Source organism: Euleptes europaea, chromosome 18 (genome assembly GCF_029931775.1).
Source record: "Euleptes europaea isolate rEulEur1 chromosome 18, rEulEur1.hap1, whole genome shotgun sequence".
NCBI classification, from domain to species: Eukaryota; Metazoa; Chordata; class Lepidosauria; order Squamata; family Sphaerodactylidae; genus Euleptes; species Euleptes europaea.
Window position 1 is genome coordinate 1,559,744 of NC_079329.1, and position 21,292 is coordinate 1,581,035.

The following is a 21,292-nucleotide window of genomic DNA, read 5'->3' on the forward strand; positions in this document are numbered from 1 at the left end:
CCGGTTTCAAAGGCTGCTTGAGAGCAGCCCAGGCACGGGTCAGATGCCCAGGGGGTTGGGGGAGACCACCCCTTCGTTCTCCACCACTGCCTTGGAGATGCTCCGGAGGTTCTTGAAGATCTGCTTCGTGGAGTCGGCCCGCAGGGACGTCAGGTTCTGAGTGACCCGGTCGGCAGCCTGTGGAAGAGAAGGGCGAAAAATGGGTCCCAAGTCACAGCAGCAGCTATGGCGACACTCCTGAGGGAGTCACAGAGGGCAGCCGCACCGGTATGCCTTAGAAGAGCATTGTTTGAGTCCAGCAGCACCTTAGGGACCAACCAGATTTTCGGGGAATGAGCTTTCGAGAGCCAAAGGTATCTGATGGAGAGAGCTTTGGCTCGCAAAAGGTTTTAGGTTTGAATCCCCACTCTGCCATGGAAGCTTGCTGCGGGATCTTGGGCCAGTCACACCCTCTCTCAGCCTAGCCTACCTCGCAGGGTTGTTGTTGTGAGGGTACAACGGAGAACAGGCGAACTTTCTCCCCACTGGGGAGAAAGGCAGGGTATAAATGAAGTAAATAAAATTATACCCCCAAAATCTTGATAGGTTTGAGTCCAGTAGCACCTTACAGACTAACTGTACTCCAGAAAGAGTCACCAAACCAGGGAAAACCAGGAGAGCCAAACAAGGAAGAAAACTCCAGAAGGAAGAGGAGGAAGACTGGTGCTCCCCCCCCCAAATGGCACGAACAGATGTTAGGCAACTGGGCTGCTTCTGCTTCACTTGGCCCCTCCCTTGCCTTTCTGCCTGGGGTGGTGGTTAAAGGAGTTGTGCAGAGCACAGAAGCCCCTAGCCCGCTCCCCCAAGAACGTGGCTCAGTGGTAGAGCCTCTGCCTGGCATGCAGAAGGTCCCAGGTTCAATCCCCAGCATCTCCAGTTAAAGGGACTAGGAAAGTAGGTGATGGGAAAGACTTTTCTCTGGCTGAGACCCTGGAGAGCGGCTGCCGGTCTGAGTAGACAATACTGACTTTGATGGACCAGGGGTCTGATTCAGTAGAAGGCAGCTCCATGTGTTCAAGTCCTGCTCATCCCTGATAAGGGCCAGCAGCAATGCTTCCGAGCTTGTTCTCGCATCCCTGGGTACTAGAAATGTCCCCTCTCTTTACATGAAAGGAGAAACAAACTCCCCCACTCGCACAGTGCCTCTAAGCAAAGCAGAATTGCCCCCATGAACGGGGATGCAGCTTGCCGAACACATTAAAAGCCCCACAAATCTCTGCGCTTCCCTACCACGGGGGGGGGGGGGGCGCCGGCACAAGCAACTCTGCAGCAGCCGATGGAAGCCCCCCAATTTCCCACAACCCCTTGCAATGGGGGGGGGGGCTCACCTCTGCACACCATGTGTCACAAAGCACTTTCTCGTGCTGGGCTGTGGGGTGACCCTGCTCCAGGGACCGGGACGCTCTGTTCCAAAGAGAGAGAGACACACACATACACGGGAACAGGAACTCAGGATTCATTCAGTGGGCTAGTAGAGTCCCTCCCCAGGGGAAGAGGGGCCACGTATTCCCTGCTGAGGGAACTCTCCCCTCCCCACGCCCTTTTCTGACTGCCACAGAGCCAGGGGCCGGGCTCACCTGGACAGAACCACCACCATGGCGTAGAGATCAATGGCGCTGTCGGCAATGCGCTTCAGCACAAATTGTTCATCTGGGGGCGGAAGAGAATGAATGAATGAACGAACGAACAGACAGACAGGAGAAGTCTGGCCCAGAAGAAGACGAGGATCACAGCCCAGTCCAACACCCCATTTCCAGCAGGGATAGGGTTACGTACTCCGGGTTGAGAAATTCCTGGGGAGGGCAGAGTTTGGGGAGGGACAGGGGCCTCGCCGGGTACAATGTCATAGAGTCCACCCTTCAGAGCTGCCATTTTCTCCAGGGGAACTGATCTCTGGAGATCAGTTGCAATGAGGAGAGACCTCCAGGCACCACCTGGAGGTGAGCAACCCTAAGCAGGGGCCAAAGCCAGCTCCGGTCTGAGCCCACCCAGCGGAATAACTTTTCTGGCTGAAGCTCCCCGACACATCTCCCCTCCCCCTCCCCTCCTGAGAATCTTGTGTGAGGCTTTTCCCATTCAGGCTGGCATCCCGTGCCCAGGATCCAGCCAGGAAACAGCCCTTGGCATTTCAGCTGAGGGAGCAGAAGGGAGAAGTGAACCCCCCCTCCCCTCTGGCCACCTTCCCAAAGCCTCAGGTGGGGGGTGGGGAACGGGTTCAAGAACAAACAGAGCCTCTCACCGATTATCTTTTTGCCGTGCTTCAGAAGCTTCTCTTCCACTGCCCCTGCGAAGAGATCGATTGCCCGGACAGTCTGAGGAGAAAGGAAAAATGGGGACAGGGAGGGTAAAGGGGGGGGGGGTCACGCTGCCACCACAGCACCAAGGTCTCCACTGTGCGACTGGAGGTCAGCTGCAGCTGCCATTTGGGGGCTGGGCTCCGCCTCCCGCAGCAGCCATTCTCTGGCCGTGCCCACCACCCTGTGTCAGAATTCAAATGGGGCCCGTGGTCTCAAAAAGGTTGGGGACCCCCTGGGCCACACCCTCCTGAGAAGCTGCTTGAGTCGAACCTCTGGCCTCTCTTCCCCATCTCGTCTTGGCCGAGGGTTTGCTTGCAGAGAAAGGTCCTTCCCTGGACCCCTGTGGATTGCTCAGCCCCAGTGGTGGCCCCCACCCCTGCTGTGTGGTCAGAACAAGCATGTAACACCCTGAGCAGACCCCTCCCAGAGAAAAACTACCCACACAGCTCCCCAGCTCCCTGCTAGAAATGATTCTAGCGAGAGGACACAGCCTTTGCTACTGAGAGAAGACTCTAGGATAAATGCATGGGCCATGGCTCAGTGGTAGAGCCTCTGCTTGGCATGTAGAAGGTCCCAGGTTCAATCCCTGGCATCTCCAACTGGGACAAGACAGGTAGGTGATGTGAAAGACCTCAGCCTGAGACCCTGGAGAGCCGCTGCCAGTCTGAGTAGGCAATACTGACCTTGATGGACCAAGGGTCTGATTCAGTATAAGGCAGCTTCATGTGTTCATGCAGGATGGAAGCAAGACTGTGTGTGTGGCAGGGAGAGTTTCTGGGGAAGGATGCCCCCCCATGCCAGCCACTGAGAGGCTGTTGAACACACTCACCTGTTCAGCACTTGAATTCAGGCTTGGGTGCACAACAGCATTCAGCGTAATCCCTGTTCCCAAACCGGCTCTCCTAGCAATGGTGTGTGTGTGGGGGGGGAGAGCAGAGAGAAGACGTGAGGCTCCTCCCACTATAACCTGGCTTTTGAGTACCCCCCTCCCCTGCCAGCTGTAACTGCAGCAGCCAGACAATATACAGAGAAAAGGACATTTCAAACAGGCGGGGGAGAGGCGGACCATTAAGGGGATGCTTGGAACTGGGCGTATTTAGGAAGATAAAAAAGAAGGACTCAACCGGGAACAGCCAGGCTTATTTTCCTTTTGCACAAAATTATGAACGGCACACGAAGAATGAACTTATTCTCTCTGTTATGCTGCCAGAATTGTCCAGAAAAAGTGACCCCACAAGGACAACAATAAAAAGCATTTTTGCCCAGCAATACATAATTAGCTTTTGGAACTGCCCGACACAAGATGTGGCGATGGTCACTGGTCAGGATGGCTTGGAAAGAGGATTAGACCCATTCTTTGAGGAGGACTGGATGCTCAACAGCTACCGGCCATGGCAGCTGAACACAGACCCTGTTCATGTTCAAGGGCAGTCTCTCTCCAAGTATCAGATGCCAGAGATGGACAAGAGGAGTTAGCTAGCTCGGTTGGACCCTGCTTGCTTATATCCCCCCACCCCCTCCAAGGGGCATCTGGCGGATGTGAAGTGACCAGCCTGGACGGGCATTCGGTCTGATCTAGATCGACAGCGACTTAGAATGAAAGAAGTGAGTGAGATTTTGGCCTTCCTGTACAGGCAAGAGGGGGCTCCATACATCCCAGGCTCCACGCCACCACAACAATCAGAATGCTTAGCTATCATACTTTGGTCACATTATGAGAAGACAACAGTCCCTGGAAAAGACAATCTAGGAAAAGTTGAAGGCAGCAGGAAAAGAGGAAGACCCAACAAGGGATGGAATGACTCTGTAAAGGAAGCCACGGCCCTCAGTTTGCAAGACCTGAGGAAGGCTGTCAAAGATAGGACGCTTTGGAGGACATTGATTCATAGGGTTGCCATGAGATGGAAGAGACTTGATGGCACTGAGCACACACACAGAGAGTTTTTAACACACCAAAATCCAAGGAAGAAAATGCTGCGGCCTCCTAGGACCAGAGATGTATAATTTCCCAGCCGTTTGCAGCAAACGCCCATTCAACACAAACCCTCCAGGGGCAGGAGACCCCCCCCCTTACCTGCGCATTCGCTTGCCAACCTCGGTGACCAAGAGGCCGGCGTTCGCCAGGGGATTCTTGGCGGCCTGCTGCAACCCCCGCAGCTGGCTCCCGGCGTTCTAGGAGGGAGAGGAGCGGGAGGAGTCACAAAGAAGGTGCAGCTGCTCCGAAAGACCACTGCGCTGCCCCTCCCTGCTCTGACAGTGACCTGAAAACTCGGCGGAAGGGTTTCAAGCGCAGCCTGAGCCCCAAGCGACCCACAGATTCATTGAAATATCGAGGTCCTGCCTTTCTTTTTGCGGCTCCAGGCAGCTGACAGTCGATAATTCAGCAGTGAGTCAGGAAAACCAGCTGAACCCCATCCCCAAAGGCCCTGGCCAGCTTTCCACGTGCAACTCTTGTCCCTTCTGAAGCCACCTGCCCCCCAGCTGATCCTAAGCAGGCCTTTGCGAGGGGAGGGAGGGCTTGACTGCAAAGGCCCCTCCTGCTTCTATGGATTGAACCCGCCCCTCTGTGCTGTCCCGATGGCTGCCCCGAGCCCCTTTCTCCCACCCCACAGTTTCTAACATGGATCCTCTCTGCCTTGGAGCCCCAGACGCCCTTCCCCACCTGGCCCATATCTCCCCACTCCCCTGATCAACCCACCTGGAAACCATTCAGTGCGACAAACAGGCGCAAGATGTCGTTGGTCCCCTCGAAGATCCGGAAGATGCGCAGATCTCGCATCACCCGCTCTACCCCGGCGTCCTGCCGGAGGACAGGAAGAAAACACATAAGAAAAGCCCTGCTGGATCAGACCCATTCAGTCCAGCAGCCTGTTCACACAGGGGCCAACCAGGTACCTCTAGGAAGCCCACAAGCAAGACCACTTGTTAAGGGGGTTAAGCCGGCTGGAGTCTGGGCAACTAGTAGCTTAGCCCCAAAATCTACTGGGAGGGTGAGTCTTTGGCAAGATTCCTTCTGAGCACATGCAAAGTGCCTCCTGACACCAAAGAGTAATCTAAACCCTGGCAGACCTGAGATTTTTGGGCAGAGAGAATGATTCTGGACAGCCAAGGCAGACCTGAGGAATTGTTCTTAAGGAATCAAGATCTGTGTGGGAGGGGACGCCTGGGGGAAGGGCCTTGGCTCAGTGGTAGAGCATCTCCTTAGCAGGCAGAAGGTCCCAGGTTCAGTCCCTGGCATCTCCAGTTAAAGGGACTAGGCAGGTAGGTGATGTGAAAGACCTCTGCCTGAGAACCTGGAGAGCCGCTGCTGGTCTGAGTGGAAAATACTGACTTGGATGAACCAAGGGGCTGATTCAGTAGAAGGCAGCTTCATGTGTTCATGTGGGAGGTCAGGGTTTAAAATGATGCTTGAATAGAGGCGACATGATGCGATGTTTGGTCTCTACCACAGGGAGCCACCGCCTTTCTCAACCTGCAGGCACCTAACTTGCAGATGACACCAAGTTAGGAGGGGTAGTTAATACCCCGGAGGGTAGGGTCAGAGTTCAGAATGACTCGATAGACTGAAGAGCTGGGCCATAAGCAATAAAATGGATTTCAATAGGAAGAAGTGTAAAGTACTTCACCTAGGCAGAAACAACATAAGGCACAGGTACAGGATGGGAGAGAGTTGGCTTGACAACAGTACATGTGAAAGAGATCTGGGAGTCTTAGTGGACCACAAACTGAACATGAATCAACAGTGTGATATGGCGGCTAAGAAGGCCAATGGAATTCTGGGCTGCAACAATAGGAGTATTGTGTCTAGATCAAGGGAAGTAATACTACCACAGTATTCTGCATTGGTCAGACCTCACTTGGAATACTGTGTCCAGTTTTGGGCTCCACAATTTAAGAAGGATGTTGACAAGTTGGAGCGTGTCCAGAAGAGGGCGACCAGACAAAGGTCTGGAATCCATGCCCTATGAGGAGAGACTTAGGGAGTTGGGTTTGTTTAGTTTGGAGAAGGTTGAGGGGAGACATGATAGCCATGTTTAAATATTTGAAGGGATGTCATGTTGATGAGGGAACTAGCTTGTTCTCTGTTGCTCCAGAGACTAGGACACGGAGTAATGGATTTAAACTAATAGAAAAGCGATTCCACCTAAACATTAGGAAGAACTTCCTGACGGTGAGGGCTGTTCGACGGTGGAATGTGCTGCCTCAGAGGGTGGTGGGGTCCCCGTCTTTGGAGGTCTTTAAGCAGAGGCTAGATGGCCATCTGTTGGGAGTGCTTTGATTGTGGGATCCTGCATGGTGGGGGGAGGGTTGGGGTCACTGGGGATGTGGGGGGAGGTACCGTGTTTCCCCGAAAATAAGACACTGTCTTATATTTATTTTTCCTCAAGAAGACACACTATGGCTTATTTTCAGGGTATGTCTTATTCCGAGGGAATCAGAACTGTCCTCCCTCTCGGCTCCCGTTCTCCCCTTACCACCCCCTTCCGGTCCCGCCCCCAGAGGCCCAGGCGCGCTGGTTGCCAGGCCTTTGAAGTGGCCGCGGGAGACTGCATCTGCTCAGCTGGGCTCCTCCTGTCTTCCCCGCCCCCAGAGGCCCGGGCGCGCTGGTTGCAGAGCCTTTGAAGCGGCTGCGGGAGACCGCCTCTGCTGAGCTGGGCTCCTCCTGGTCTTTTCCACCCCAGCCCCGGGCGCGCTGGTTGCCGGGCCTTTGAAGCAGCCGCGGGAGACTGCATCTGCTCAGCTGGGCTCTTCCTGGTCTTCTCCACACCAGCCCCAGGGTGTCTTATTTTGGGGGTATGGCTTATATTAAGCAAATGCTTAGAAATGCTGCTACGGCTTATTTTATGGGTATGTCTTATTTTCGGGGAAACACGGTAGTTGTAAATTTCCTGCATTGTGCAGGGGGTTGGACTACATGACCCTGGTGGTCCCTTCCAACTCTATGATTCTATGATGGAATTTTGAGAGGGAGTGCAGAGCGCCACCCCCCAAATGGCTGCCGCAGGAGTCGGAACCAAATACTAAAATGGTTGCCCCAGGAGGCGGAGCCAAATACAATACTTCCCTCCTCACTTCGCAGCTATGGGAAACCCTTTCGTTTGAATAGCAAGCCCTGCCTTACGATGGCACTGCCCACTTTCTGAAAAGTTTGGGAGGCGCCAAGGGAAGTGTTGGTGGGTGCCAGGGTGCCACTGGACACCATGTTTTGCCCGTCTGTCACACAGCCCCCCCTTACCTTCATGAAGCCCATTCCACCCATGAGCTGGATACACTCATCGGTCACGGTCCACGCAGCTTCCTGGGAAATGCAGAAGGGAAAAGAGCTGGTCAGTAAAATGGGCATATGAATAAGCTCCTTCTGAAGACAATGGGGTGGTGAGTAAGGGGTTGCTCTAACTGGGGCCACCCTTCTGTCTCCCCCCCCCCCCGGCCCCTTCTCACCGAGCCAAAGATTTTGCTGATGGCCGCTTCAATCTGGAAGTCTGACGCGCCCTGATCCATGTTCGCACTGATCATGTAGGCCATGGACTGCGGAAAGAAGAAGAAAAAGATTTAGGTTTTATATGCCGACCTTTGCTACCACTTAACGAAGAATCAAACTAGCTTACAATCACCTTCCCTTCCCCTCCCCACAACAGACACCCTGTGAGGGAGGTGGGACTGAGAGAGCTCTTAAGAGAGCCGTGACTAGCCCAAGGTCACCCAGCTGGCTTCATGTGGAGGAGAGGGGAATCAAACCTGGTTCTCCAGGTCAGAGTCCACCACTCCAAACCACCGCTCTTAACCACTACACCCCGCTGGCTCTCCAGGCAGGTCAGGCTGTGCTCGGTAAGCCTTCCACAACCCATTTTTATCTCCCCCTTTCTCCAAGTAGTTCAGGGGGCGGGACACAGTTGTCCTTACAACAATTCTGCGAGATAGGCGCAGTTGAGACACTGGACACTGTGTTTGGAAAGCCAGGATTCTACCCCCTCACCACCGCAGTGGCGTACGTGACTCCATATACGAGGACCACTCACCTCTGTGACGTACTGCAGGAGAGCCATGCGGGCCAGCTTCTCCTGGATGGCTCCAAAGTTATAGATCTTGTCTCCAAATTGGGTCCGGTTCGCAGCATGAGCCACCTTTGAGATGGGGAGGGAAGGCAGCCGTCACACCGAGGAGAGGAGGGGATCGGGCTGAGAAGTCTGCGTGAAGCAAGAGCTGTTGTCGAGGTCCTCCACCCCGGGAGTGACTCACCGCTTTGCTGATGACCCCGCGCATAGTGCCTGCCAGCGCGGCAGCCATGCCGAAACGCCCGTTGTTGAGGATATTCATGGCAACCTTGAAGCCGGCACCGGGGCCTCCCAAGACGTTCTCCACTGGGACACGGACGGCATCGAAGTGGACCTCCGCGGTGTTGGATGCCTTGATGCCCATCTTCTTCTCCGGGGGGCCACTGGGGTGGGGGTCAGAGGGAGGCCTTAAGTACCCTCGGCCATGAGTGGGTCTCGACCAGGGCCTCTTGGGTCAACCCCAAGCAAGGTAAGGCCGCCCCCTTCCTGGGCTGGCGCCCAGTCAGCCCAGCCCCCGTTGGCAGGGCGGGCCCACATGGGGATGCAGGTCCCCTGCCATGCCACCGCTGGAGGGGAGCAATCTGAGCATGGGATTCCCCTCTTGCTAAAGGATCCGCCCTGCCCTTGGGCTACAGCAAAAAAAAAAAACCTCTTTCCATTCCCCCTCCCTGGGGAGGGGCCGTGGCTCAGTGGTAGAGCATCTGCTTGGCAGAAGATCCCAGGTTCAATCCCCAGCATCTCCAGTTAAAGGGACTAGGCAAGTAGGTGATGGGAAAGACCTCTGCCGGAGACCCTGGAGAGCCTCGGAGAGCGGCTGTGGCTCAGTGGTAGAGCATCTGCTTGGCATGCAGAAGGTCCCAGGTTCAATCTCCGGCATCTCCAGTTAAAGGGACCAGGCAAGTAGGTGATGTGAAAGACCCCTGCCTGAGGCCCTGGAGAGCCGCTGCCGGTCTGAGTAGACAATACTGGCTTTGATGGACCAAGGGTCCAGATCAGCATAAGGCAGCTTCATGTGTGTTCATGTGGGTACTCACTGTGTGACGCCCCCGAAAGCTCGTTCCACGATGAACGCGGTTATCTTGTCCTTCACCTCGCCGGTCACCTTGTCCTTTAGGGGCGTTTTCGCAAAAACCGTGAAGATCTCAGCAATGCCGCCGTTGCTGCGAGGGACCGCTGAGTCAGTCTGGGAGGCCCCAACCCCCCAGAGTTCAAGCCCCTCCTCCAGTTGCCCCCGCCCGTCCCCAGGCTCAAGTGGAGCCCTGGGCCTTTTCCCATTGCTAGGATTCAGCTCTGGAAGATGCAGAACTCAGAGTGGTTCTGAGCATGCTCAGAGAGCCAAGCCCTCTGAACTGAGTCCTTAGAGCCGGACTGTGGGCGTCAGAAACACCTTTGGCATCACTGAATATAGCTAAAAATGAGCTTAGGCAAGAGAAGTTTGGATGGACCAAGTCTTCCTAGAGGGCTGAAAAACTATTTGGACATGATATTGTTGAAGGCTTTCACGGTCAGAGTTTTCACGGTCAGAGTATTTGGACATGGGCAGAGAAACCTTTGCCCACCCCCCACATGAGCACATACAGACAAATCTGGATCAGGCTTTCCACAGGAGCCTGCTTTCTTGGAAGCCCCCCCCCCTGCCAGAGGTATGAAGCCCACCACATGCCCCTGCCTTCATTTTCTATTTAATGTCAGCCCCTGGCATTCAGAGGCACACCTTCACAGGTAGACTGACCCACCTGCACGAAGTGGCAGATAGAGCGTCAGTCGAGGACCCTGAAGGCCGGGTTGAAATCTCCATTCAACCCGTGATGCTTACTAGGCAGCCTTGAGTCAGTCACATGCTCAAGGCCTAACCTACCTCACAAGGCCGTTGTGAGGGCAACATGGGCGGTGGTGGAGAAGAACTGTGCACGCGGCCTTTGGAGGAACAGGAGGATAAAAACAGAGAGCCATGGATTCGACTCATTCCCTACGTCAGCCTCCTAAGCCAGTGGTCTTCTTGCGGCAGTGAGTTCCATAAGCTGATTCTTACGATGCATTTGTACATTTCCTTTGGTCTGTCCAATTTATCAACCATCAAACTGACTGTGAATTCTAGCATTACGAGAAAGAAAGGGGCGGGGGGGGGAGCAATCCTGTCCACTTTCTCCAACCAGGTCCTTGGCCCTCCCAAAATGAGGTGTTTGTTGGGAGGGAGTTTCCAAAGAGCCGAGAACCAATGTGACATAGTGCTTGAAGTGTCAGATTAGGACCTGGGAAACCCAGGTTCGAATCTTCACCTTGCCCTGGAAGCTCGCTGGGGGACCTTGGGCCACTTGAGCATTTACAGTGTGACCTATCTCACAGGGTTGTGGTCAAGATAAAACAGAGGAGAGGAGAACGATGTATGCCGCTTTGGGTCCCCATTTGGAGAGAAAGGCGGGGTAGAAACAAAGTAAGTAACTAAGTAAACTCACCTGATCCAAATCTTGCCCCCATTCAGAGTGTAGTAGGTGCCACAGGGGCTCAGCTCAGCCGTTGTGCGGATCGAGGCAGCGTCCGAACCGCTTGCAGGCTCCGTGAGGCAGAAAGCGGCGATGGTCTCGCCTGGGTGGGGGGGAGAAGGGGCAGCTGTGAAAAAGCCCTTGCTGGGGGTGGGGCAGGGCAGGGGGACCCTCTGTGATGAGAGTCAGTTGGCCCCAGGGCTAGGACTCAGGTCCCCCCCCCAGTGCTTCCCCTTCCTCTTCACCCCCTTCTTAAGACACTCCATGGGGTCACATCTACATACCAGTAGCCAGTTTGGGAAGATACTTTTCCTTCTGCTCCGGGGTGCCATAGAGGAGGATCCCCTTGAACCCAATCGACTGGTGCGCCCCCAGGGTGATGCCCACCCCCAGGTCGTGCATGCCCACGATTTCCACCAGCCGGGCATACTGCAGCGCGGAAAGAAGAAAGGCGGTGGGGCAATGAGCGTCTATAATCCCCCAGGCAGGTTTCCCTCAACACTGATCAGGACCAGCCTGACGATGCCTTTCTCAACGGGGGTGGGAAAGACACCAAGTCTCTCCCTCCCGAGAAACTGGAATGTTTGTGAGCGTTCTGTGTCCCCACAACAGCAGCCAAAGCCTGGTCTGGCAGAAACGGAGGCCCCTTCAAATTAGCTGTCTTTGGATTTGCGGACTCCTTTTTCAGTCTCCTAAGGCTTTTGGGGAGGGGGGCACAGAGAGGTGGGGAACCAGCTCTGCCCCTCCACTAACTATAGAGGAGACCTGAGTCTCACCTGGGTGTTGCTGAGGCCCAGCCCCCCCAGGTGAACCGGGATCTGCAAGCCGAATGCGCCCAACTCTTTCAGGCCCTGCATCGTCTTCACTTCCACTTGCTCCAGCACGTCATTCTGGGCTGGGTCATTCACCTCCTGCAGGAGGGAGAGAACAAAGAGTCACTGTGGGGAACCAGCTCTGCCCCCCCCACCTGTCCCACCAAGTGTCCCACCCCAGCCACACCCATCCCCTGCACTCTCATTGTGCCCCTCCCAGAAGAGGTTGGCACTGCCCTGGCCTCCAACTCCTTACCTCAAAGAAGCGGGAGACAGGCCCCACGAGCTCTTGCAGAGTCTGGGCTTGTTCTTTACTGAGGGCTGCAACAGAAGGCAAAGATCAGCCCTGGTGTTTGTCCCCCTCCCCACCCCACTCCAATACAGCAATGCTCCTGGACTGACTGACGGTGCGGCCTGGTTTAGGAGATGGTGCAGTGGTAGGGTTGCCAACCTCCAGATAATAAGCCTCTGCTTAAAGACTGCCAGCGAGGGGGAGCTCACCACCTCCCTAGGTAGCCAATTCCACTGTCGAACAACTCTTAAAAAAATATTCTCCTAATATCCAGCTGGTACCTCTCTGCCTGCAATTTAAACCCATTATTGCGAGTCCTCTCCTCTGCTGCCAATGGGAACAGCTCCCTGCCCTCCTCTAAGTGACGGCCCTTCCAATACTTAAAGAGAGCAATCATGCCCCCTCTCAACCGCCTCTTCTCCAGACTGAACATTCCCAACTCCCTCATCTTTCCTCGCAGGGCTCGGCCTCCAGGCCCCTGATCCTCCTCGCCGCTCTCCTCTGCACCCGCTCCATTCTGTCCACATCCTTTTTGAAGTGAGGCCTCCAGAACTCAAATCTAGCTGTTTTACACACAAGGGTTTTGCTTGTCTTTTTCACTAAAACCCTCATTTTGATTCTGTTTGGAATATAAATATATGCCTCCCTACAAAACAGAGGATTACAACATTTGGGTCGAGGTCACACAAAGCCTTCAGGTTTAAGCAACTCGTCCTCATGAGGACTATCCAGGAAACTCAGAGGCAAAGAGCCTAACGGAAGTCTCAGAAAACACATTAAGACATCTGGCGGTTGCAGAAATCCCACACCCCAACACCCGTGCCCCCCCCCCCAACTTACCCGAGGGGTAAGGGAAAACTTGCTCAGTGTTGATTTGGCCCTTGAACATTCCCACAGCAAACGACTTGGACTCCTGGGTGGGAAGGAAGAAGAGACCAGTCGGCACTTAACCCTCCTGAACCACGCTTTCTTGATGCTGAAGAAGGCAGGACTCCAGATTACTCAGAAACCATTCTCCAGACACATCATACTTGCTTGTATTGTTTGTGTATACCTTTATTCGTGATTAATCTGATTTATGTATTTATGACGGTTACTTATGTCTGTTTTAATAGCAACTAATAACATATGTTTTCCAAAACATGATCTAAAAGAAAACGTGCTTTTTAAAACAAGAAATAAAAGGCACATAGCAGTATTAGTTACTGATTAATGGGGCTGTGGCTCAGCGGCAGAGGTCCCTGGTTCAATCCCCAGCAACTCCAGTTAAAAGGATCAGGCTGTAGCTGATGGGAAAGACCTCTGCCTGAGACCCAGGAGAGCTGCTGCCAGTCAGAGGAGACAAGGCAGGCCTTGGTAGAGCACAGGGGTCTGAGGAGAAGGCTGGTTCAGGTGTTGAGCTAACTTTGTTCCATGCGAAAACACAGACGGGCATTTTGGAATTACACCTGGCCTGTAAATAATTAGCTGGCTAGCAGTTACTGACACTTGCTCCAGTCACCCTCGCTGCCCCTGAGCAGCTAGAATGTTGGTGAACATTCCACAACGCTGCATCAGCTCAGCTCGGCCCAGCCGCCAACAAAGAAGCATGCAACTCATCACCTGACCCACACCTGCCATTCCCACCAGGCCAACTCCTAGATCAAAGACCAATTCATACCAACGGGAAACAGGAAGGACTGTTTCTGTGACCTCTCATTTCTGTAACTTGCTTTGCAAGAGGAAGCCGTGAAAGACAACTTGGACACGGCAGGGGGTACCAAACACGAGGCCCCACCCGTTATCGGGGACGATCAATGGAATTATACTGGCTGCTTGTTTGACTCCAAGCTCAGTTCGACAGGCTGGTTCTTATCCTGGAGGCCCTATGCAAATCAGGACCCACAGATCCACCTCATACGAACTCCCCCTATATGAGCTCATTTGCCAGTCAAGTCAAGTTTATTAACACGGTCTATTTGACCAGCCAGAAGTTAGTATATCATATTGTCCAACTTGATAAAACTATAAAAACTATTACAAATTACAAAAATTGATAAAAATCTGGTATCAATAAGATATCCACTGATCAGGGGATCAATAAGTCTAATACGAGCCCCATGATAAAATGGACAGCTGAACAGTACATGTTCGATAGTTTCTATGTTACCTGTCCTACAAGGGCACACAGCCTTTCAGATCTTGGGATCGTCTTATATCATTTGCCAGTCAGGTTTAACACTGACGTTTCACCAGTCTCCTCCCCACCCGGGCAGAGGACCCCCTTTTATTGCTGCTGCACCCACCCTTGTGGGATAGGCGCTCTCTTCACAGCCAGTTAGAAAAAAGGTGCCAATAGGGTTGCCATTTCCTGGGTGGGGAATTCCTGGTAATTTGGGGGTGGAGCCTGGAAACAGCGGGGCTTTGGGATGGGAGGGTTTAATTCGACAGAGCCCCCCCTCAGGGCAGCCATATTGTCCAGGGGAACTGCTTCGGGCAGCCTGGAAATCGGTTGCAGTCTCCAGGCCCTACCTGGAGACTGGCAACCCTGGGGGCCAGGCTGGGCTTTACTGAGATGATCTTGATTTTAAGGAAAGGGGCTGAGAGTTCTGTATCGTATGGCTCATCGGAAGCTTCCTTTCTAAGGAAAGGTGGGGCGTCCATATTTTGATAGGGGTACCATCCGTTTCCACCCAGCATGCTCCAAAAAGCACTTACTGCCGCTAATGATTTATTCTCCGATGCTGCTTGAGAAGAGGAAGCCACCCGGGTGCCTGATTTATCCAGCACGGCCTGTAAAGGGAAACCAGAGGCCGGGTTATCAAACCATGTAGGCGCATCTCGGGAGCTCCTGCTAGGAATGACCAAGACAGGGGCCGAACACAAGATGGACAGGATCCCACAAGCCCTTGGAGCGATCAATGCCACTCAGGATACAGGAGGAAATTTTCTTCCCGTCACCAAGTGCTAAAAGGGGGGATGGGAAAGCCGGGGGGGGGGGGGAAATAGAGCAGCTCAAACTATCCAGGTGTAACTGCACGAGGAGAGGCATTTGTGGGGTGTCTCGTTCAGAGAAAACAACGGCCAAGGCTTGAGGGGACAATACTGTGGAGCTTCTAAAAAATGTGTGTGGACTTGTGGAAATGGAGAAAGAAAGGAAAAGCCAGATTCACAGCTTGGGAATGCTACTTGACACTGTGGTCACCTTAGACAGCCAGGTGGCAGCGGTAAAAGCTCCAGAGAGCCTTCGCCCAGCGCGTCACATAAGAAAGGCCCTGCTGGATCAGACCAAGGCCCATCAAGTCCAGCAGTCTGTTCACACAGTGGCCAACTAGGTGCCTCAAGGAATCCACTAACAAGACGAGTGCAGCAGCGTCATCCTGCCTGTATTCCACCGTACCCAAAATAATAGGCATGCTCCTCTGATACTAGAGAGAATAGGTATGCAGCATGACTAGTATCCATTCTAACTAACAGCCATGAATACGTCCACTCCCCTCTTAAAGCCCTCCAAGCTGGCTGCCATCACCACATCCTGGGGCAGGGAGTTCCACAATTTAACTATGCCTTGTGTGAAAAAATACTTCCTTTTATCTGTTTTGAATCTCTCACCCTCCAGCTTTAGCAGATGACCCGTGTTCTAGTATTATGGGAGAGGGAGAAAAACTTCTCCCTGTCCACTCTCTCCAAACCATGCATAATTTTATAAACCTCTATCACGTCTCCCCTCAGCCGCCTTCTTTCCAAGCTAAACAGCCCTAAGCATCTTAACCGCTCCCCATAGGACAGTTGCTCTAGTCCCCTAATCATTTTGGTTGCTCTTTTCTGCACCTTCTCAAGCTCTGTAATATCCTTTTTTAGGTGTGGTGACCAGAACTGTACACAGTGTTCCAAGTGTGGTCTCACCATAGATTTGTACAAGGGCAGTATGACATCAGCAGTTTTATTCTCAATTCCTCGTCTAATTATGGCCAGGATGGAATTTGCCTTTTTTACAGCAGCCGCACACTGGGTTGACATCTTCATCGAGCTATCCACTACCACCCCGAGATCCCTTTCTTGGTCTGTCGCTGCCAGCCCAGATCCTATCAGTGTACATGTGAAGTTGGGATTTTTGGTCCCAATATGCATCACTTTACACTTACTCACATTGAATCTCATTTGCCATTTTAATGCCCATTCTTCCAGTATGCAGAGATCCTTCTGGAGCTCTTCACAGTCCAATTTTGTTTTAACCACCCTAAATAATTTGGTGTCATCTGCAAACTTGGCTACACTGTTTAACCCAAACTCCAGGTCATTGATGAACACCTGCGTCTGTTCCTGGATCAGTCAGGACCCGTGACCAACGCCTTAGTTACATCTAGACTGGGCTACTGCAATGTGCTCTCCTTGGCTGGGGCTCAGTGGTAGAGCACCTGCTCGGCATGCAGAAGGTCCCAGGTTCAATCCCCGGCATCTCCAGCTAAAGGATCTGGCAGCAGGTGACATGGAAGACCTTTGCCTAAGACTCAGGAGAGATGCTGCCAGTCCGAGTAGACGATATGGGCATCGCTGGACCGAAAAGGTTTGATTCAATATAACGCAGCTTCAAGTGTTCGAAACTACTCCACGCAAAGAGATTTGGTGTCCTTTGCACAACAGTGCCGTCCTAGCAGTCTGGATGACTTCCAGTTGGCGAGGTCTGATGTAACCGGTAAGCTGGTGAGACGTGTGCCGGCCACTGATTCAAGAATGTGGCTGATGGCATCTAGCAAAAGATCAAAGGGAAGGCGCAGTTCTCTCTGTGGTAAGGCGCAGTTCCAACTGCTTGCAAAGAGATAGTCAAGAGGCAGATCCTGAAGAACGTGTTCCTGGATCCCAGTCACCTGTGTAATTACCCCGCAGTGGCCAACTCGCCACTCTTGGGCAACGTACTCAAAAGGGCGGTGGTGGTTTCGCTGTTTGGAAGAGAAGGAGCACCCAGACCCATTTCAATCCAGATTCAGGGGCAGGTTTGGGATGGAAACGGCTTTGGGCACTGGGAGAGAGACTCCCTGTTGATTCTCCGGGACCTCTTGGTGGCTTCCAGGGCCATCAACCATGAGACCCTTCTGGATAGGCTAGTCATGTCTGGGGGTGGGCAGGGAGACACCATGCTTGGGTGGTCCTGCCCTTGCTTGTCTGGCAGATTCCAGAAGGTGCTACTGGGCCCCATGGAATGCATGCCATAGGGTCCTGTAAGGTTCCATCTTGGGCCCTTTGCTGTTCAACATGTATATGAAACTGCTAGGACAGCTCATCTAGGGACCTGGAGTGGGGTTCCACCCCCATGTGGATGACATTGACTCTCCTTCTCTCCAGCCGAGTTGGGAGGGTTTGTGGAGCTCAAAGGGCTGGTTCTTATCTGTACAGCCTGAAATAGCTCAGGGGGCAGGAAACTTGAAAGACTGCTTCCTCCTCCTGCATCATCTAGCCCACCAGTTAAGACCTGCCTCTCAGGCCCTGCTCTCTGTCCCCCCACACCTTTAGAGGTGGGGTGGGTGATAACTAGAAACAGGGCATTTTCTGTGGTGGCACCACTGCTTTACAACACCCCCTTGAGGCTCACCTGGAACTTACTTGACTTCCCTGTACGTCCCTGACCAAAACATTTCTTAGTAGGTGAGGCGGGGAGGGTGTGACAGTTCCAAGATCACTCAGCAAGCTTCCATGGCGCAGGGGGAGATTTGAACCCGGGTCTTCCAGGTATTAGTGCGACACTCAACCACTGGCTCTCATAATCAGCTTATGGAACTCATTATCACATGATGTGATGACAGTCAGTGACCTTAAACTGATGATGGAAAATGGACATCCCCAACCATGATAGCTAAATGGATCCTCCAGGGCCAAATGCTGTCTACCGCGCAATACTGATCCAGCAGGACCTATCTAGCAACTGCCTGGCACAGAGACCCATTCTGCAGCATCCAGAAGTCTGTCTGTAATCCAAATTTCTGGCAGGCTGCAGCAGCCGGGGTGGGGATTGGGGGTTGCATCACTGAAAACGACGAATAGTAGGTTTTTATATGCCGACTTTCTCTACTACTTAAGGGAGACTCAGATTGGCTTACAATCACCTTCCCCTCCCCCTCCCCACAACAGACACCCTGTGAAGTGGGTGGGGCTGAGAGAGCTCTAAGAGAGCTGCGACTAGCCCAAGGTCACCCAGCTGGCTTCATGTGGAGGAGTGGGGAAACAAATCCAGTTCACCAGATTAGCCTCCGCCGTTCACGTGGAGGAGAGGGGAATCAAACCTGGTCCTCTAGATCAGAGTCCACCGCTCTTAACCACTACGCCATGCTGGCTCTCTCCAAAAGGTATTTGGAGATCCTGGCAAAGATCCCAGAACTGGGATATTTGAAGCTGTGGGCTGTCATTGTTCCCTGGAAAAGCCTGCCGAAGCTTCCTGCCACTACCTTTGCCCTACTTACTCCTGGAATAACATGAACTTTCCCCTAGAGAGGGCCTGGGAGCCCTGCAGGCTCATGCAAGAGCCCGGCCCCATGGGTGGCAGCGGCATGTGATGCGGGGGGGGGGGCTGTGGCTCAGGTGAAGCCGCCTCTGGGGAGGGGGCAGAGGCTGTTGCACATAAAGAGCAGGCAAGCTCAAGCGCAGCCGTCATTTGGGGGGGGGCATTTAGATCCTCCCCCCCCCACACCGTGGCATCATCCTAGAACAAAGAAAATCACCTCTGTGGTTTTAACCAACTGTAGCGATATTTAATTCAATTTTATATTTAGATAACTATTTTGATTGCAGAGATATTAGATACGTTTGATAGACATGACAAGGCGATTATTTTTTGATCATATTATATGATTAGCAATGTTTAAACATTTTTTCTATAACTTGGGTTACTATTTGATTGTACAATGACGTTGAAAAGCATGGCAATGCAATCTGATTTATTTCCGCATTTTAGTCCTTTTAATTGCACTGTGGATACTCTTATTTTTCCTTTTTTTCCTTCTGTACTGTTAGTCTCTTGCCATGAAAACCCCAAAAAGGGGTCGCCATGAGTCGGCTGCGACTTGACGGCACTTCTCACACACACACATCTCCTTTTATAAAATAATAATAATTAAAAAAAGAAAATCACCTCTGGTTCTTCTATTTTTAATGACGACTACACAAAATGGGGGCCTGGCCTGGATGGCTGGGGCTAGCCCTACTTTGGAGGCTAAGCAGGGTTGGCCCTGGTTAGGACTTGGGTGGGAGACCCCCAAGGAAGTCCCAGGTTGCTACGCAGAGGCAAGCAATGGCCAACCACCTCTGCACATCTCTTGCCTTGAAAACCCTATGGGGCGTCCACAAATAGGTTGCGACTTGATGGCGCTTTCCACACCTACACACAGGATGGGAATTGAGAGAATATATATTGAGAGGCGGTGTAGAGTAGGTATTTGAGTGTCAGACAAGGATCTGGGAGGCCCAGGTTCGAATCCCCACTCCACCTCAGAAGCTTGCTAGGTGCCCTGGGGCCAGACACAAACTCTCAGCCTAACCTACCCCACAGGGCTCTTGTGAGGATGAAATGAAGGAGAAGAGAATGTTGTATGTCACTTTGGGTCCCTGTAGGGGAGAAGGACAGGATATAAACGAAGGAAATAAATAAATATTGAAGGAGGGAATGTGGGTTTAAAATTGGGGGGGGGGGGGTGGCAGGATCTCCAGGGAGTGATCTCATAAGAACATAAGACAGGCCCTGCTGGATCAGACCAAGGTCCATCAAGTCCAACAGTCTGTTCACACAGTGGCCAACCAGGTGCCTCTAGGAAGCCCCCAAACAAGATGACTGCAGCAGCACCATCCTGCCTGTGTTCCACAGCACCTAATACAATAGACATGCTCCTCTGATCCTGAAGATTTAACTAAGCGCTGTGTGACAAAATACTTCCTTTTCTGTTTTGAATCTCTCACCCTCCAGCTTCAGCAACTGACCCCCCCACCAGCATTCTGGTATTATGAGAGAGGGAGAAAAGCTTCTCCTTCTCCACTATCTCCACACCATGCATAATTTTACAGACCTCTGCCATGTCTCCCATTCACCGCCTGCTTTCCAAGCTAAACAGCCCTAATCTCCTTTAAGAGCACCTCGCTAGAGGCAGAAACTACCAGGAGAGACAGACTGTTTTGCTTCCCAGGTCTGAAGTGTGGAGCCCCCCTTCCCTGGAGACGCAGGGTGACCTCTGAGAGGGTACAGATCCCCCCCACTTCACCCCCCCATGAAAGATCCTGCAGCCCTTACTACAAGGCAATTGGCTGTTGTCCCCTGGCAGGCGATGATGGGGTGGTCCTGCCCGCGGCCCGCAGGTGCCCCCTTCCACACGGCCAAAGCCCAGGGCCGCAACCCACCAGGCCTGCAAAACACCTCCCTCCGAGAGAAGCAACCCACCTTGACCTCAGCAGCCTGCGCAGCGTAGAGCCTCGTCCCCAGAGGGTGCAGAGGGGGGCGCCCCAAAGCACAGACCCCCCCAGGCCTGAGGGAGACAGAAGGACAGGTGAGGCGCGATCTCCTGCATCCCAGCCGCCGGGGCGGGACCGGCGCCACCACCAAGGCGATCTAGGAGGGCGCAGACCCCAGAGGGGCGCAGGGCTGGCCCAAGGGGCGCAGTCTGTAAAAGAATTAGTTTCTTGGGGAAATAATGCAGCTGGCAATTTATATATTTTTTTCAGTTTAAGATAAGTACAGCAAGAAGCGCGAAGGGGCAGAACTCATTATAAGGTCTCATGAAATGTTTTTCCGACAAGACATCTGTTTTTCTGATTCGCAGTGGGTCGCCGGGTTAGTCTGTCTGCAGTGGTAGAAAAGGGCCAGAGTCCAGGAGCACCTTCAAGACTCACCCAAATATTTTCTGGCAGGGTAGGGGCTTATTTGGGTGAGTCTTGAAGGTGCTCCTGGACTCTGGCCCTTTTCTACTGGTGCATTTGAATTGGTGATACTGGTGGGGGTGCACAAGTGGTGCGCCTGGCCCAGCAGGCCGCAAAAACGACCGGCCCCGGCCCCGGGCGCAACGGCGGGCAAGCCCAGGGGCGCAAAGGAAACCCCCTCCCCCCGCCCCACAGGTTTAATTCCCCTGCTCAGCCCCCCACCCCACCCCACCCCACCCCAGGCACTTCCCTTTTAAAGGGGGGGGCTCTTTCCCTTCAAGCCCGGCACGGTCATTGCCCGAGGACGGAGGGGTGCGGGGTGGGGGGGACCCGAGGCAACCTTTCGCCCTGGAAGCTGTGCCCCCCGTCTGCGCCCCCCTCCACCCCACCCCCCGCTACTCACCCTGGGGCGGGGCGCAGGCGCAGCAGGCGCCAGCAG

General features: G+C 53.3%; 2 protein-coding genes across 2 annotated transcripts in view; one reads left to right on the forward strand and one right to left on the reverse strand.

Moving 5' to 3' along the window:
* GPS2 (G protein pathway suppressor 2) overlaps positions 1-21,292 on the forward strand; it is a 138,620-nt gene that overhangs the window by 8,498 nt on the left and 108,830 nt on the right. The window lies entirely within an intron of this gene.
* ACADVL (acyl-CoA dehydrogenase very long chain) lies at positions 32-20,457 on the reverse strand. The gene is made up of 19 exons (XM_056863518.1): positions 20,384-20,457; positions 14,677-14,751; positions 12,820-12,892; positions 11,944-12,008; positions 11,652-11,786; positions 11,160-11,304; positions 10,849-10,978; positions 9,427-9,552; positions 8,577-8,775; positions 8,357-8,461; positions 7,779-7,865; positions 7,573-7,635; positions 5,035-5,136; positions 4,411-4,508; positions 3,166-3,238; positions 2,279-2,351; positions 1,617-1,689; positions 1,368-1,443; positions 32-177 (listed from the first exon to the last, which is right to left on the reverse strand). Exons 3-19 carry the CDS (start codon positions 12,866-12,868, stop codon positions 40-42), a joined length of 1,737 nt encoding a protein of 578 aa, XP_056719496.1. The 5' UTR covers positions 12,869-12,892; positions 14,677-14,751; positions 20,384-20,457; the 3' UTR covers positions 32-39.